At 37.3% G+C, this 19,331-nt stretch overlaps 1 protein-coding gene across 2 annotated transcripts in view; it reads left to right on the forward strand.

Annotated features, from left to right (window-relative positions):
• Window positions 1–19,331, forward strand: part of YIPF1 (Yip1 domain family member 1) — a 58,529-nt gene that overhangs the window by 12,257 nt on the left and 26,941 nt on the right. For both annotated transcript variants that reach the window (XM_077149580.1, XM_077149581.1), the window contains 3 exons: window positions 2,873–2,953; window positions 3,193–3,280; window positions 6,434–6,550. In XM_077149580.1, coding sequence (XP_077005695.1) covers window positions 2,873–2,953; window positions 3,193–3,280; window positions 6,434–6,550 — 286 coding nt within the window. The remainder of the gene's footprint in view (window positions 1–2,872; window positions 2,954–3,192; window positions 3,281–6,433; window positions 6,551–19,331) is intronic.

Genomic DNA, 19,331 nt, shown 5'->3' on the forward strand with positions numbered 1-19,331 from the left:
CCAGGTTCTCCCCAATTCCCAAAGAATGTGCTCCACCCTCACCAAGGCCTGGGGCAGTACCACTTTTCCACTGCAATGAGGTAGAAGGCCCATCCTCTGCCTTTGGGGCAAACTCACCCTGTCCAAGTGCTTGGGTGGGGTCCGCTCTCCTTGCCCGAGCCTTCTTAACCTCACACCCCAACCTCGATGGTTTTGCCTCTGAAGTTATTTTACCTTCATATTGTCCATTTTCTGAGTCCTCCAGTTGAGACTGGCAATGGTTCCTTTTATACAGGTTCCATAGCACTCTTGTTGGCTTCCTATGTAGCAAGTAAGGATCATGCCCATCACTCAGCAGGAGTTTCCACAAATCCTTCCTGGATAACTCCATGTCCAATCCTGGCTTTCTCTGAAATGGCTGACTGGTTCCACATTTGGCCAAATCCTCACGTGGGGCACTATTCCTGGGCTGTCCCTTCCTGGAAGTCCAGAATTTTCCAAAACGTCAGTTTTTGGCTTTTTGTACCCAAGAGTTCAGTTCTCAGCTTATCTCTTTCTTGTCACATTTCAGCTATGAGGAGAAACCAGGCTGTACTTTCTACATTTAGTTTGGAAATCTCTTCTGCTAAATATCCAAGTTCGTGGCTTTTAAAACCTGCCTTCCAGCCAAAGCCACCAGTTAACTTTGCCGAATTATCTCCTGTTATAAAACAAGGATCACCTTCCTTCCAGTTTTCAATAACATATGCCTCATCTCTGTCTAGAGTGTCGTCAGAGGTATCTTTAGAGTCCACATTTCTACCAACAGTCTCTTCAAAGCATCCTTGGGCTTCTCTATCAAGCTCCACAGAGCTGTTCCAGAATCTTCCCCATATTCATTTAAAAAGCCTTTCCAACATGTTTGGTATTTGCAAACTGCAGCAGCATCCCACTCCTGGTATCAAAATCTGTTCTAGTTTGCTAGCTGCCGGAATGTAATATACCAGAAACAGAATGTTTTTTAAAAAGGATAATTTAATAAATTACAAGTTTACAATTCTAAGCCCATGAAAATCACCAAATTAAAGCAAGTCTATAAAAATGTTCAAACCAAGGCACCATCAAGAGGTTAACTTCGCTCAAGAAAAGCCAGTGAGTTCAACATTTCTCTCTCAATTGGGAAGGCATATCGCGAACATGGCGACAGTCTGCTAGCTTTCTTTCCTGGCTTCTATTTTCATGATGCCCCCCGGGGACGTTCTCCTTCATCTCCAAAGGTCACTGGCTGGTGGACTCTGTAGTTCTCTCATCATTCTGTCGTGGTTCTGCGGCTCTCTTCTCATTCTTAAAAGAAACTCTTTCTGAAATGTCTCCTCTTTTATAGGATTCCAGTAAACTAATCAAGACCCATGTAGAACAGGTGGGGACATGTTTCCATCTAATCAAATTTAATACCCCAATTGATTGAGTCACATCTCTGTGGAGATAACCTAATCAAATTTCCAACCACCGTGCTGAATAGGAATTAGAAGAAACAGTTGCTACCACAAGATTGATTAGGATTAAAACATGGCTATTCTAGGGTACATAAATCCTTTCAAACTGGCACAACCAGGTACTGTTATTATAGCTTATATAATTAAATAATGTTTATATATCTATTATATAATATGAGATACACATGTATCTCATGTTATGAACGAGAAACTTGTGGCATAGAGTTCAGCCCCAGGACACAATTGGCAAGTAGGAAATCAGGACTTTAAACTGAGGTGGTCTAAGTCCAGACCTTGCACTGGTCGCCTCTGTACTAAAGTTAATGTATGTTAAGTGCTAATTAAAGTGGTTGATACCCTCATAACACAGGAATGATTATTAGTATAGCTGAACAGCAGACATCAAAAGTGTAAGAAGAAGCATTTAGTAAAAAAAAAAACCTTAAAATGGAAAACTTCTATCTGTTGTCTTAATTTTGCCTGTTATTTGGGGAAAAAGCTGCCAGTATTCCGTGATGTGAAGGGATTCCTTGGCTACTTGTATCAGATAGGATCTATAGTAAAGGTGAGGTTGTAACAGCTTGTCTTTAAATTAAAAGTATAGCATTTCCAGTGTGGATATGGAATATGGTCTCTGTTGTTCACGATGTTATAATACTATAGTTGAAAATGTTGGGTCCTCTATTTCAGTTTCCCTTCCGAGATATTAATGCTGTCCATGATGCATTGGAAAGACAACACTTGAATACCTCTAGGAATGGGCTGTTTGCTAACATACCACGTAGCCCAAGCTGCTATTGGACAACTTTAATTGTGCACTTTTTTTCCCTTTATAGTGAACAAAAATTTTCCATCCATAGCAACTACTCTTGTCCTGCAAAGGCACACAGAGTCAATATGTATCTCTTGCTGCCCAAATCCTCTTCAGATATCTGAATCAGGATCCCACCATAGGGCCTGCATTCTGCCATTAAAGTGGCATGGTGTTGGAACAGGCGTGGCATTCCTAACATTCCTCTTCTAAATTGTGATTTTTATTTTTTTGTCACAACAGTAATATTTTTAGGTTTTAGTTTTTCATGTGACTCAGTATATTAGATTTTTGGCTATTCAGTTGGTGATAGTGGTAAGCATCTTGAATGATGGGCAAGGGAAAGGCATTCGGATATACTGACTGCCTGCTGTATGTGTGTATGTGTGTGTGCATATATTATATGTAATACATATTGTATATAACATTTAATCAAATCCTCCCTATAATCCTGTGAGGTAGATCTTATTAGCTGTGGGTTGATGAATGTAGAAGAGCCTGGTCTCTTGCAAATCTTGGTCTTCCATTAGATCAACCCCATCCCTCTCTGCACATCTGATGTTAGGGATTGCTTCTGCATGCATTATGTTTATTTTACCTCTGACAGTTACTTGCTGGACAAAAGAAAAGCTCCCCCTTCTGGACATTTGAATACTATCAAACATTCTTTGATGTGGACACTTACCAGGTTTGTAAATCAATTTCCCTTTTCCTTTTACATTTAATGGAGACTTGTTTCTTCTGTGGTTAAACAGTCAAATAATGTGAAAGTCTTTTGTATACTGGAAAAGGACTTTACAAAGTAAAGGGTTGTTGGCATTTGAAAGTACTATAATCATAAAAACTCTGAGTTTCAATTTTGCTGTCATTGAATTTATTAAACTTTTTTTTTTAATTTTCAGTGCTTACTACTATCTTGTTTTCCAGGTCTTTGACAGAATAAAGGGGTCTCTTTTGCCAATACCTGGAAAAAACTTTGTGAGATTATATATTCGCAGCAATCCAGATCTCTATGGTATGTGTGGTACCATTTTGATTCTTTAGCATATACCAGTTGAACTCAGGTTGAGTATGTGGGTTGCCTGGAAAGTTGGAGGAGTATGCTGTTGGCAGGGCATGCAAACTTTCATTAGATTCTCTTGAGATTCAGAAGCAACCCTTGCAAAGAGTTTGGGGAAAATGCAATTATATATATTATATTGTTGCCATTATTTACAGTGATAGTATGTTCTTTGAAAGTCTTCACATGATATTATAAACTTGGGATAAATTAAGTCAGTTTGTTTAGGAGGAGATTGTTTACTTTAATTTATGGAGGATTTGATGGTAGAAGATACTTTCACCCTTTTTCCTAACAGTGCTGAGTTTGATTCTGTCCTTGCATTGGCTGGCTTCCCTTGGGATTCTGTCAGCAGCCCTGGAAATCTGCTACAAGGATGGGTCATTCCCCGATCTTCTTGCTGTCTGAGCAAAGCTCTGAGGTCCACCAGCGCTCCTGAGGGAAAGGGCTCTACAAAAGTTGGCTTACTGCTAAATACATCTCAGAACAATGTTTAAAAAGTACAAGTTGTAGAAGGATATGAATAGTATGACACCATTAAAAAGGTTTGAAAATGTGACACGATGAGTGCATCAATGTTTATTTTATCATTCCTTGCCTTTTCTGTATGTTAGAAATATTGCATAAATAAAATTGCATAATATGAAAAATTTATTATAAATACCATCTAAATTAAGGCCCCCTCTCAACCCCACCCCATAATAAGTGTAGGCATTAGGTGAGAAAGGGAAACAGAGAAGGCAGTACGAAGCAACATGGCAGGCCCTGCGGTGAGAGCTGGCTGTGTCTATCTGGAGTCCAAGCTTCCTGTGGGGCTGGCTGGAGAAGTTACAAAGCCTAGATTATGGTGGGCCTTTTATATCAGCCTGAAGAATTTAGATTTTGTCCTTAAGCATTGGGTATTTACTGCAGGGTTGCAAACAGGGGAAGGAGATGATAATAGCAAAAGGGGACAAGAATGCTAAGGTCTAGAAAAGTTTCCTTGCTAGGAACAGGGGCTGGTCTAAGAATGAGTTACTAAGATTGGCTCTGACAGTGATGGTGGTTAGACAGGTGTCAATGACCTGCAGGTCCCTTGAAAATATCCTATCTTCAGCTGTTCTTGTGCCAGAGTTGTTAGGTAGCTTAGGCATGGGGGAGCCTGAGAATGCTGGACAAATCTTTAATTCAGTATCACTATCTTCCTTTACTAGGCTTCCTGTTGCTGTCTAGATAATTCCTAACATGCTAACAGGGCTTCTAAGACCCTTCATGTTCTGGCACTAGCCCATTTTTTCAATCTCTGGCTACTCTTGACCCCAAGCTTCCTTAACCTCAGAATATTCTCTCTTGCTTTTGGGTCTCTGCTTATGCTGTTCCCTCTTCCTGGACCACTCTTTTATCCCCTTTTCTCTTGGCATACTCTTCCTCTTCTTTAGACATCACCTTAATCACCATATTTCCTAGCTTTGGTGCCCTCTCTTGAGACTTAACATCTGTCAAAACCTTAAGATGAAATGTTTTATTGTCTGTCTCCCAGAGTGTCTGAGCTGGAGGCAGTGGCTGCATCTCTGTTAAGCGTCATTGTGTTCCCAGCATCTAGCCCAGGACCTAGGGTGGGTAGTGTGTGCTTAGTAAATAATGGCTGATAGAAGGATATGATATTTTTTGCTTTGAGTTTTGGGGTACTATCAATTAATATTTTGGCTACTTGTGATTATCCATTTGAATGGTTTCAGCCCATCTACTACATGGTCAATTTTGTTCAGTCATTCAACTAAGGTTTTTGTTGTTTTGTATTTACTTATATCTCTTATATGCTAGACATTCAGAATACAGTGAATAAAATTCAGTCCTTGGCTCCAGCAGAGAGCATGAAGTCTAGTGAATAAACAGGCAGTTTGTGGAAAAATAATGTGTGGCTCTTTGGAATATCCCAGTTGATGGCTTGTGTTCCCTTTCCAACCTTCAAGACCAGTGCTTGGCTTTGAAAAGTGCTTGTCTATTTCTGCCAGTCATCTCCTCCAATGCAGTAGTTTCTTAGCTTTGTGATATGTCACGGTGCCTGCATTTATCCCAAAGAGTGTTGCAAAATATTAGTGAAATTGAGAATTTAAATTCATACAATTTATTAAAAATGTCTCCATTTTAAAGTTATATTTGTTTAACATAGTACTCATGAAATCAAGGAAATAATGAAAGGTTTGCAAAGCATGGATTACTCATCTACTCAGTTGAAAACTTTATAATTATTGAAGAATAAGTTGATTTTTATGAATAGCTATGGTAGAATCTCCAGGATATTTTAAGGTGAAAATACAAAGATGCAGAGCAAAGACATATATGTATGCTATTACTTCCATGAGACACACACACATACACGTTTGCTTATATGTATAGAGAATATCTCTGACAGGATCCTCCAGAAACTGGTTATGGTAGTGAGCTCTAGGGAGGGGAAATGGATAGCTAGGGGAAGGGAGAGGTAAGCTTACTTTTATCTCTATCCCTTTTGTACCTTTGGAACATTAAACTATGATCATGTATTACTTTTTCATTATAAAAAGAGAAGAAAGCCTAAAACATGCACATACACGCACACACACACACACACACACACACACACACACACAACCATAGCAAACTGGTAGATTAAATTAATTATTCTCTAAAGTTTTCTGCTACCCTGCTCTTCACTTCCACTGCAGAGGGCCTCATTTGATTAAAGATATTTTTCTCTGGCATTAATATATGGCACTTTTATAAGGGAAGTAATCTTTGCTTCCTATGTCCTGATGGTGAAGGTTTAACAAAATGACCATGAGATTTTTTTTTCAATAATTCTTCAGTAAAAAGAAGCTATAAATAAATCAGTGTCTTTATTCATCTAATTGTGGAAGGTGTTTTGGCTTTTGCAGTCCAATCCATCCCCAGTCTTTAAGGCAGCTAATTACTGAGTTATGTTTGACCTTTTAAAAAAGAAGATTCCCATTAAACGAGTATTGATTGCATCTAAAATTCATTTTCCCTTGCTTGCATGAATAGGTTGAGGGAGATTAGAAATTATTTGTATGAGTCTAAAGGCAGATGTTTCATTTTCTTCTCTGACTTTTCTGGTTTCCTTTGTAGGCCCCTTTTGGATATGTGCCACATTGGTTTTTGCCATAGCAATTAGTGGGAATCTTTCCAATTTCTTAATCCATCTGGGAGAGAAGACTTACCACTATGTGCCTGAATTCCGAAAAGGTTAGTGAATAGCTTGATTCATTTGGAATGCTGTCAATTTGTAACCATAAGTTCTGTTTACCCATTCAGCTCTCAGGCCCGTCTCTACTAAAGCACCTGCTTTCTGTGTTTTAGGGTTCAAATATACCTAATGTCACAGAGTTCACCACTCATCAATATAAACCTACATAATCATTTGGAAAGTTGTAAGGCAAGGCTCAGTTGCAATTGGAATTTATCCTAAGATAAATATACAAAATAAGTAAAAAGTAATGTTCATGAAAATCTTCATTGTAGTATTATTTAATTTTTTAAATGCTGGAAACAATAGGGCCATTATTATTTAAGTTGTGATGTTTCAACTAGTTGGAGGAGTCTTTAGGCACTCATTATAAAACATTTAGAAAAAAAATCAAAACATCTAAAGCAACACTGAAAACTGATAATTCAAAATTATGTCTATAAAAAATTATATGTCTGTGCTGTGTTAGTGACTTTGTTGAAGAGAAGTCTGCAAGTAGTCAGGTCTAGAAGGGAAAATGTAGTAAATGTGTCTTAGTAATGGGCATGTGGATAGCAGTCTATTCTTGTGTTGGTATTAGGTAGTTAAAAGACAACTTTTAGAGATTGGCAGGTGACAGACACCCCAAAATAAGGAAGTATGGTTTTGTAGGAGGTTGGCCTTCAGTGCCACTTTCTCAGTTCTCTTACTCCTGCCTGTTTGCCTACCTGTCTGCTCTGCTGTTGAGAGGCCATGTAGCAGGCTGAATAAGAGTATGGACTCTGGAACCAGACCAGTGCTATCAAAATCCAGCCCCACCACTTACTAGTTTCTACCTTGAGCAAGTTGTTTGATCTCTCTTGGCCTCAGATTCCTCATTGATGAAATGGGAATAATAATAGCTATATCATAAGTCTATTGTAAGAATAAAGAATTGGTAAAAATGAAGAGGTTAGAATAGTACTTTGTACAAAAGAGTTCAATAAATACTATCACTATACACACACACACACACATATATGCCTATGTGTATATATATGTATTTACATATGTGTTTGTCTGTGTGTATATATAACCTAAAATTTCCTCTTTTAACCATATTCATATACATAATTCAGTCTTGTTAATTATGTTTACAATATTGTTCTACCATCACAACCAGAATTTTTCCATTGTCCCAAATAGAAACTCTACATTTTAAGCCTTAACTCCCTCTTCCCTACCCCACCCTAGCCCTGGAGCTTATATTCTAGATTCTGACTCTATGAGTAATTATGTCAGTGAGATCATATAACATTTGTCCTATTGTGACTGGCTTATTTTAATCAACATGCTATCTTCAAGGTTCAAACATGTTGTCACATGTATCAGAACTTCATTCCTTTTTTTACAGCTGAATAATATTCCAACTGTGTGTCTGTACCACATTTATTTATACATTCATCAATTGATGGACACTTGGGTTGCTTCCATCTTTTGGCAATTGTGAATAAAGCCACCAAGAACATTGATGTGCAAGTATATGTTTAAGTCCCTGCTTTCAGTTCTTTTGGGTGTATACTTAGAAGTGGGATTGCCAAGACATATGGTAATTCTATACTTAACTTTCTGAGGAACTGCCAAACTATCTTTCACAGTGGCTGCACCATTTTACATTCCCACCAGCAATAACTGAGTGCTTCTGTTTCTCCACATTCTCTCCAAACTTGTCATTTTCCATTTTTTTTAATAGTAGCCATTTTAGTGACATGGGAAATGGTATATCATTGTGCTTTTGATTTGCATTTCCCTAATGGCTAATGATATTGACCATCTTTTCATGTGCTTTTCAGCCATTTTTATATCTTCTTTGGCGAAAGGTCTTTTGTCCATTTTTTAATTGGGTGGCTTGTCTTTCTATTGGTGAGTGGTAGGATTTCTTTGTATATTCTGGATGCTAAATCCTTACTTCCAAATATTTTTTCCCATTGTGTAGGTTATCATTTTACCTTCATGACAGTCCTTTAAGGCACAAAAGTTTTTTATTTTGATGATGTCCCATGTAACTGTTTTTTCTTTTGTGGCTTATGCTTTGGTTGTAAAGTCTAAGAAACCATTGCCTAACATGAGGTCCTGAAGATGCTTCCCTACATTTTCTTCTAGGAGTTTTATAGTTCTGGGTTGCATATTTAGGTCTTTGATCCATTTTGAGTTGATTTTAGTATATGATGTGAGGTAAGGGTCCTCTGTCATTCTTCTGCAAATGGAGAGCCAGTTTTCCCAGCCCCATTTGTTGAAGAGACTATTCTTTTACAATTAGGTGGTATTTGTCCACTTGTAAAAAATCGTTTGGCCATAAATGTGAGGTTGACTTCTGCGCTCTCAGTTTGATTCCATTGGTCTTTATGCCTATCCTTGTGCCATTACCATGTGCTATTTTCATTATTATGGATTTGTAGTAAGTTTTATGATTAGGAAGTATGACTCCTGCAACTTCATTTTTCATTTTCAAGATGGCTTGACTACTCAGGGTCCTGTACCCTTCCATTTAAATTTTTATTTTTTTTAATTTATTTTTTATTTTTTACATGGGCAGGCACCGGGAATCGAACCCAGGTCCTCTGGCATGGCAAGTGAGCATTCTTGCCTGCTGACCCACCGTGACCTGCCCCTTCCATATAAATTTAATGATTGACTTTTCCATTTCTGAAAAGAAGGCTGTTGGAATTTTGTTTGGGATTGTGTTGAATCTGTAAATTGCTTTGCATAGAATTGAATGTTAACAATCTTTAGTCTTCCAGTTCATGAACACAGAATGTCCTTCTGTTTATTTGGGTTTTCTTTGATTTCTTTTGGCTATATTTTATGGTTTTCTTTGAGAAATCCTTTACATCTTTGGTTAGATTTATTCCTGGATATTTGGTTTTTAGTTGCTCTTGTAAGTAGATTTTTTGTTTTGATTTCTTCTTCAGTTTGTTCATTACTAATATATTAAAACACTACTGATTTTGCAGTGTTGATCTTTTATCCTGCCACTTTGTTAAATTTATTTATTAGCTCTGTGAGGTTAGTTGTGGATTTTTTAGGGTTTTCTATATCATGTCATTTACAAATAGGAAAAAGTTTTACTTTTTCCCCAGTTTGGATGCCTTTTATTTCTTTTTTCCTTGCCTAATCGTTTTGGCTAGAACTTCCAGGACAATATTGAATAAGTGGTGATAGTGGGCATCTTTGCCTTGTTCCGAATCTTAGAGGGAAATCTTTCAGTCTTTCATCATTAAGTATGGATGTTAGCTTTTTCATATATGCCCTTTATTATATTCAGGAAGTTTCCTTCTATTACTAGTTTCGTAAGTGCTTTTGTTAAGAAGGGTGCGGGATTTTGTCAAATGCCTTTTCTATGTTAATTGAATGAGCATCAGTTGTTGTTTTTTTTTATTCTGTTAATGTGGCATATTGCATTAATTGATTTTCTCATATTGATCCACCCTTGCATACCTGGGGTAAATCCCACTTGATCAAGGTGTGTAATTCTTTTAATGTGCTGTTAGATTCGATTTGCTAGTATTTTGTTGAAGGTTTTTGCATTTGTATTCATAAGAGATATTGATCTGTAATTTTCTTTTCTTGTGGCTTCTTTATCGAGCTTTGGTATGGGAGTGATGCTGGCCTTCATAGAATGAATTAGAGAATGATCCCTTCTCTTCAATTTTTTGGAAGAGTTTAAGTATGATTGGTGTTAACTCTTTTTAGAATGTTTGGTAAATTTCCACTATGAAGCCCTCTGGTCCTGGGCTTTTCTTTGTTGGGAGGTTTTTGATGACTGATTCAATTGCTTTACTAGTTGCTGGTTTGTTGAGATTTTCTGTTTCTTCTTGAATCTGTGTAGTTAGTTCTGTGTTTCTAGGAATTTATCCATTTCATCTAGTGTTTTAGTTTGCTAGCTGGTGGAATGCAATATACCAGAAACGGAATGGCTTTTAAAAAGGGAAATTTAATGAGTTGCTAGTTTACAGATCTAAGGCCGAGAAAATGTCCCAATTAAAACAAGTCTATAGAAATGTCCAATCAAAGGCATCCAGGGAAAGATACCTTGGTTCAGGAAGGCCGATGAAGTTCAGGGTTTCTCTCTCATCTGGAAAGACACATGGTGAACGCAGTCAGGGCTTCTCTCTCAGCTGGAAGGGCACATGGCAGACACAGCGTCATCTGCTAGCTTACTCTCCTGGCTTCTGGTTTCATGAAGCTCCCCGGGAGGCGTTTCCCTTCTTCATCTCCAAAGGTTGCTGGCTCATGGACTCTGCTTTGTGGTGCTACAGCATTCTCTGCTCTCTCTGAATCTCTCTGAATCTCTCATTCTCCAAAATGTTTTCTTTTTTATAGGACTTCAGAAACTAATCAAGACCCACTCAAATGGGTGGAGACATGTCATCCCCTAATTCAGTTTAACAACCATTCTTAACTAAATCACATCAACCAGGGAGATGATCTCATTACAGTTTCAAATATACAGTATTGAATAGGGATTATTCTACCTTTAAGAAATGAGATTTATATTAAAACATGGCTTTTCTTAGGGGGCATACTTCCTTTCAAACCAGCACATTCCACCCTCTGGCCCCTAAAAAAGACATGTTTTTCCCATATACAAAATACATTAATTTCATAACAATATCAGAAACCTTAAACCTTTCAATAGCAATACAAATGAAGTACAAAATTAAAGACAGTATAAAATCTCATCAAGTCAGTTACAGGCATGGTCCGTCCTAAGGCAAAATTCTCTCCATTTGCTCTGGACCTTTGAAAACTCATAACAAGTTATTTGCTGCCAACATACAAAGGAGGAACATTCATAGGATACATAGACACATTTCCATAGGGAGGAAGGAACACAGGGGTCACTGGACCCATACAGTTTCGACCAATGTGTCCCTTCTCTGAACCCATCAATCCAGACTGGCAGCAGCTCTGTTTATACAAGTCCCACAGCACTCTCGTTGGCTTTCTATGCAGTAGCCTTGGATCATGCCCATCAGACACAAGGAATTTCCACAAATCCTTCCTGGATAACTCCATGTCTGATTCTGACTTTCTCTGAAATGGCTGGCTGGTTCCGCATTTGGTTAAATCCACACACAGGGCACTATACTCTGGAGTCTCCCTTTCTGTAGGCCCAGAATTTTCTGGGACCTCAATTTCTGGTTTCTTTTTACTCAAGAGGTCAGTTTTTAGCTTATCTCTTTCCTGTCGCATTACACTATAAGCTGCAAGGAGAAACCAGACTGCATTTTCGACATTTAATTTGGAGATCTCTTCTGCTAAATATCCAAGTTCATGGCTTTTAAAATCTGCCTTCTAGCCAATACCATTAGTCAACTTTGCCAGATTATCTGCCATTTTAAAACAAGGATCACCTTCCTTCCAGTTTTCAATAACACGTGCCTCATTTCTTTCTAAGTCCTCATCAGAGGTATCTTTAGAGTCTACATTTCTACCAACAGTCTCTCCAAAGCATTCTAGGCCTTCTCTATCAACCTTCTTACAACTCTTCCAGAATCTTCCCCTTATCCATTTAAAAAGCCATTCCAACATGTTTGGTATCTGCAAACCACAGTGGCAGCACCCCACTCTCCGGTACCAAAATCTGTTCTAGTTTGCTAGCTGCTGGAATGCAATATACCAGAAATGGAATGGCTTTTAAAAAGGGGAATTTAATGAGTTGCAGTTTACAGTTACAGAACTGTAAACTTAGTTTACAGTTCTAAGGCCAAGAAAATGTCCCAATTAAAACAAGTCTAAAGAAATGTCAATCAAAGGCATCTAGGGAAAGATACCTTGGTTCAAGAAGGCCGATGAAGTTCAGGGTTTCTCTCTCAAGTGAGAAGGCACATGGCGAACACAGTCAGGGCTTCTCTCTCAGCTAGAAGGGCACATGGTGAACATGGCGTCATCTGCTAGCTTTCTCTCCTGGCTTTCTATTTCATGAAGCTCCCCGGGAGGCGTCTTCCTTCTTCATCTCCAACAGTCACTGGTTGGTGGACTCTCTGTTTCGTGGTGCTGCAGCATTCTCTGCTCTCTCTGAATCTCTCATTCTCCAAAATGTTTCCTCTTTTATAGGACTTCAGAAACTAATCAAGACCCACTCAAATGGGTGGAGACATGTCATCCCCTAATCCAGTTTAACAACCATTCTTAACTAAATCACATCAACCAGGGAGATGATCTCATTACAGTTTCAAATATACAGTATTGAATAGGGATTATTCTACCTTTAAGAAATGAGATTTATATTAAAACATGGCTTTGCTTAGGGGGCATGCTTCCTTTCAAACCAGCACATCTAGGTTGTGTAGTTTGTTGGTATACAGTTGTTCAGAGTATCCTCTTTTAGTCCTTTTTTAAAAAATTTATTAATTAAAATTAACAAATGAAATAAAAATTAACAGATACTCAGTAATTCACAATATCATCACTTAGTTGCATATTCATCATTTCTTAGAACATTTGCATCCATTCAGAAAGAAATGAAAAGACAATAGAAAAAGAAATAAAATGAAAACAGAAAAAAAAAATTATACCTACCATACCCCTTACGCCTTGCTTTCACTGATCACTAGTATTTCAAACTAATTTATTTTAATATTTGTTCCCCCTATTATTTATTTTTATTCCATATATTCTACTCGTCTGTTGAGAAGGTAGATAAAAGGAGCATAGGACACAAGGTTTTCACAAACACACAGTCACATTGTGAAAGCTATATCATTATACAATCATCTTCAAGAAACATGGCTATTGGAACACAGCTCTACATTTTCAAGCACTTCCCTCCAGCCTCTCCCTTACATCTTGAATAACAAGGTGACATCTACTCAATGCATAAGAATAACCTCCAGGATAGCCTCTTGACTCTGTTTGGAATCTCTCAGCCATTGACACTTTGTCTCATTTCACTCTTCCCCTTTTGGTCGAGAAGGTTTTCTCAATCCCTTGATGCTCAGGTTCAGCTCATTCTAGGATTTCTGTCCCACGTTGCCAGGAAGGTCCACATCCCTGGGAGTCATGTCCCACATAGATAGGGGGAGGGTGGTGAGTTTGCTTGTTGTGTTGGCTGGAGAGAGAGGCCACATCCGACCAACAAAAGAGGTTCTCTTGGGGTGACTCTTAGGCCTAATTTTAAGTAGGCTTGACCCCTGTGGGGTTAAGTTTCTTATGAACAAACCCCAAGACTGGGGCTCAGCCTATTGCTTTGGTTGTCCACATTGCTTGTGAGAATATCAAGAATTCAACTTGGGGAAGTTGAGTTTTCCCCCATTCTCACCATTCCCCAAAGGGAACTTTGCAAATACTTTTCCACTCACTGATCGAATCACTCTGGGATTCATTGGGGCATCACTCTGGGCAAACCAACAAAATCTCATGTCCTACCTGAGATTCCAAGTACTTATGGTGTTCAATCAAGCTATCTACATAAGTTATATTAGGAAATGCATTAGTCAAAATATAAGTTTTGTACCAAATAAACATTTTTTGCTTTAGTCTCACACATAAGGTAACATTTTAAAATATTAATTACCATCTATTTTCAGCACCCAGCAATAATGACATTCCTTTGTTCTTCCTCATGCAAAAACATTTTTAAAATTTGTACTTTTAGTCTCTATTATTATACACTCTAGGCATTCCTAGATTATACCATCTCAATCTTTAACATCTATCTTTCTTTCTGATTTCATTTATGCCCCCAGCCCTTCTTCCTCTATCATTCTCACATGCAGCTTCATTCAGTGTTTTAACAAAATTGTATTAAAGTTAGGTAGTATTGTGCTGTCCATTTCTGGGTTTTTACATTCAGTCCTGTTGCATAGTCTGTATCCCTTCAGCTCCAATTACCCAATGTCTTACCCTGTTTCTATCTCCTGAAGGTCTCTGTTACCAAGGAAATATTCCAAGTTTATTCACTAATGTCAGTTCATATCAGTGAGACCATACAGTATTTGTCCTTTTTTACTGGCTAATCTCACTCAGCATAATGTCCTCAAGTTCCATCCATGTTGTTACATAGTTTATAACTTTATTCTGTCTTAGAACTGCATAATATTCCATTGTATGTATGTACACAGTTTGTTTAGCCACTTGTCTATTGATGGATATTTTGGCTGTTTCCATCTCTTTGCAATTGTAAATAATGCTGCTATAAACATTGGTGTGCAAATGTCCATTTGTGTCTTTGCCCTTGTGTTCTTTGAGTAGATAGATACCTAGCAATGGTATTGCTGGGTCATACGGCAATTCTATATTCAGCTTTTTGAGGAACCGCCAAACTGCCTTCCACAGCAGTTGCACCATTTGACATTCCCACCAGCAGTGGATCAGTGTGCCTCTTTCTCCACATCCTCTCCAGCACTTGTCATTTTCTATTTTGTTGATAATGGCCATTCTGATGGGTGTGAGATGATATCTCATTGTGGTTTTGATTTGCATTTCTATAATGACCAGAGAAGTTGAGCATCTCTTCATGTGTCTTTTGGCCATTTGTAGTTCCTCTTCTGAGAAGTGTCTGTTCAAGTCTTTTTCCCATTTTGTACTTGGATTGGCTGTCTTTTTGTTGTTGAGTTGAACAATCTCTTTATAAATTCTGGATACTAGACCTTTATCTGATATGTCATTTCCAAATATTGTCTCCCATTGTGTAGGCTGTCTTTTTACTTTCTTGATGAAGTTCTTTGATGCACAAAAGTGTTTAATTTTGAGGAGTTCTCATTTCTTTCTTTCTTTTTTCATTGCTCTTGCTTTGGGTGTAAGGTCTATAAAACCACCTCCAGTTATAAGATTTATAAGATCTCTCCCTACATTTTCCTCTGTTTTATGGTCTTAGACCTAATGTTTAGATTTTTGATCCATTTAGAGTTAACTTTTGTATAGGGTGTGAGATATGGGTTCTCTTTCATTCTTTTGCATATGGATATCTAGTTCTCTAGGCACCATTTATTGAAGAGACTGTTCTGTCCCAGGTGAGTTGGTTTGACTGCCTTATCAAAGATCAAATGTCCATAGATGAGAGGGTCTATATCTGAGCACTCTATTCGATTCCATTGGTCAGTATATCTATCTTTATGCCAGTACCATGCTGTTTTGACCACTGTAGCTTCATAATATGCCTTAAAGTCCGGCAGCGTGAGACCTCCAGCTTCGTTTTTTTCCTCAGGATACTTTTAGCAATTCGGGGCACCCTGCCCTTCCAGATAAATTTGCTTATTGGTTTTTCTATTTCTGAAAAGTAAATTGTTGGGATTTTGATTGGTATTGCATTGAATCTGTAAATCAAGTTAGGTAGAATTGACATCTTAACTATATTTAGTCTTCCAATCCATAAACATGGTATGCCCTTCCATCTATTTAGGTCTTCTGTGATTTCTTTTAACAATTTCTTGTAGTTTTCTTTGTATAGGTTTTTTGTCTCTTTAGTTAAATTTATTCCTAAATATTTTATTCTTTTGGTTGCAATTGTAAATGGAATTCGTTTCTTGATTTCCCCCTCAGATTGTTCGTTACTATTGTGTAGACACACTACAGATTTCTGAGTGTTGATCTTGTAACCTGCCACTTTGCTGTGCTCATTTATTAGCTCTAGTAGTTTTGCTGTGGGTTTTTCAGGGTTTTCGACATATAGTATCATATCATCTGCAAACAGTGATGGTTTTACTTCTTCCTTTCCAATTTTGATGCCTTGTATTTCTTTTTCTTGTGTAATTTCTCAGGCTAGAACTTCCAACACTATGTTGAATAACAGTGGTGATAGTGGACATCCTTGTCTTGTTCCTGATCTTAGGGGGAAAGTTTTCTTTTTTTCCCCATTGAGGATAATATTAGCTGTGGGTTTTTCATATATTCCCTTTATCATTTTAAGGAAGTTCCATTCTATTCCTATCCTTTGAAGTGTTTTCAACAGGAAAGGACGTTGAATTTTGTCAAATGCCTTCTCTGCATCAATTGAGATGATCATGTGATTTTCTGCTTTGATTTGTTGATATGGTGTATTACATTAATTGATTTTCTTATCTTGAACCATCCTTGCATATCTGGAATGAATCCTACTTGGTCATGATGTACAATTCTTTTAATGTGTTGTTGGATTCGATTTGCTAGAATTTTGTTGAGGATTTTGCCTGCTCTTTTAGTCCTTTTTATTTCAGTGGGTTCGATGGTCATGTCCCCTTCATTTCTGATTTTAGTCATGTATGTTCTCTCTTTTCTTCATCAATCTAGCTAAAGGTTTGTCAATTTTATAAATCTTTTCAAAGAAACAACTTTTGGCTTTGTTGATTATTTCATTTATCTCCACTTTTTGTTGTTGTTGTTATTTCCTTCCTTCTGCTCACTTTAGGGTAGTTTGCTCATCTTTTTCTAGTTCTTCCAGTTTTGAGGTTAGGTCTCTGAACTGAGATCTTTCTTATTTTTTAATATAAGGATTTAGAGCTATAAGTTCCCTCTCAACACTGCGTTTGCTGTATCCCATAAATCTTTGTAAGCTGTATTTTCATTTTCATTCATTTTGATATGTTTCCTAATTTCTCTGATGATATTCTTTTTAACCCATTGGTTGTTAAAGAATGTATTGTTTAATGTCCATGTATTTGTGAATTTTCCATTTATACTTCTGTTATTGATTTCTGGCTTCATTCCATGTGGTTGGAGACGATGTATTATATGATTTCAATATTTTTTAATTTATTGAGACTTATTTTGTAACCTAACATGGTCTCTCCTAGAGAATGATCCGTGTGCACTAGAGAAGAATGTGTATTCTACTGTTATTGGGTGACATATGTCTGTTAGGTCTAGTTGCTTTAAAGTATTGCTCAAGTCTGTATTTCTTTATTGATTTTCTGTGTAGATGTTCTATCCGTTATTGAAAGTGGTGTATTAAATTCCCTTACTTATTAAGGTAGAACTGTCAATTTCTCCCTTTAAGTCCTGGCATTTTTGGACTCTGCTGTTAGGTGTACATATAATTATAATTGTTATGTTTTCTTGTTGAATTGACCCCTTTATCAATATATAATGATCATCTTTGTTCTTGTAATTGTTTTTTACATAAAGTCTATTTTATCTAATATTAGTAGAGCCATTCCAGGTCTGTTTTGGTTCCTACTTTCATGATGTATATTTTTCTCTCCTTTTACTTTCAACCTATTTATGTCTTTGAATTTAAAATGAATCTCTTATAGACAGGGTATAGTTCAGTCATGATTTTTTATTCATTCTGCCAATCTCTGCCTTTTGACTGGGGAGTTTAATCCATTTCATTGAAAGCCACCACTGATAATGCAGAACTTTCTTCTGCTATTTTGCTATTATGTCTTTGTAAGTCATACCTTTTTTGTCCCTCAATTCTTCTGTTAATGCCTACTTTCATGTTTATTTGACTTTTTTGTATTATTTTGAATCCCTTCTCATTTTATCTGGATATGTTTTTCATATATTTTCCTTGGGTTTACCATGGGGTTAAAATTTAACATCCTAAATATATAACAATTATATTTGTTTTGATAACAACTTGACTTCAATAGTATACACATACACTGTTCTTATACCCCTCTAGGCCTCCACCTTTTTTGTACTTGTTACAAATCATAGCTTTGTACATTGTATGTCCCAAACCATAGATTTATCATTACTTTTTATGCATTTGCATTTTAACACCTACAGAAAGTAAGAAGTGGAGATACATACCAAAAAATACAACTCAGTCATACTGGTATTTATAATTATCCACATGGTCACCTGAATGGAGATCTTTATTTCTTTCTGCCACTTTGAACCACTGTCTAGTGTCCTTTTGTTTTAGTCTGAAGAATTCCATTTAGCATTGCTCATAGGACAGGTCTAGTGGTAATGAACTCTTTCAGCTTTTGCTTATCTGGAAATATTTTAAAGTCTCCCTCATTTTTGTTGCTTCCTATGAAATGGAGCTATGAAGGAAGGGAGGGAGGGAGGGAGGGAGGAAGGGAGGGAGGAAAAGAGACAGACGGGTTCAGGGGGTCTGAAGCTTAGCCATAACAGACAACAGACAACTTTATTCTGAACTAGTTCCTGCTTAATAAAGTGCAGGGTTTAGGTGACTAAAAGCAGGCATACATTTCGTGAAAAAACAGAGTGCCTACTTATCAGTATATTACTCTCTACATACAAGAGATAGCTAACAAGACCTTGGGACTTAAGAAAAAACAAACATTCTCTCCCTCGCAGACTGTCCTCCAATTAAGCAGATAGCAGTCTCCACAGTTTATTGCCGACGCCACTCTGAAGCCAGTTGCTCCCAACAAATTCCGCAGGTTTTCCATTAACCCTGGCTCCTACACATTTTTGAAAGAAAGTCTTATTTGATATAAAATTCTTAGTTAGCAGTTTTCTATGGGCACTTAAAGTATTTCACCTCACTACCTTCTTGCCTCTGTGGTTTCTGATGAGAAATTGGCACCTAATCTAATAGGTACTCCTTGTACGTACATGTTGCTTTTCTCTTGCAGGTTTCAAGACTCTCTTCAGCAGTTTGATCAATGTGTGACAGGTCTTTTTTTATTCAAGTGTATCATGTTTGGTGTTCTCTGGGTTTCTTGAATGTGTATATTCACATCTTTTGCTAAGTTTGGAAAGTTTTCTGCCATTATTTCTTGAATATTCCTTCTTCCCCTTCCTCTCTTTCTTCTCCTTCTGGGACTACCTTAAAGCATATATTATACACTTGATGATGTCCCCGAGCTCTCTTAGACTATTTTTTATTTTTGGGGGGTGGGGTGGGGTACATGGTCTGGG

This window comes from Tamandua tetradactyla, chromosome 2, assembly GCF_023851605.1.
Source record: "Tamandua tetradactyla isolate mTamTet1 chromosome 2, mTamTet1.pri, whole genome shotgun sequence".
Classification (NCBI taxonomy): Eukaryota; Metazoa; Chordata; class Mammalia; order Pilosa; family Myrmecophagidae; genus Tamandua; species Tamandua tetradactyla.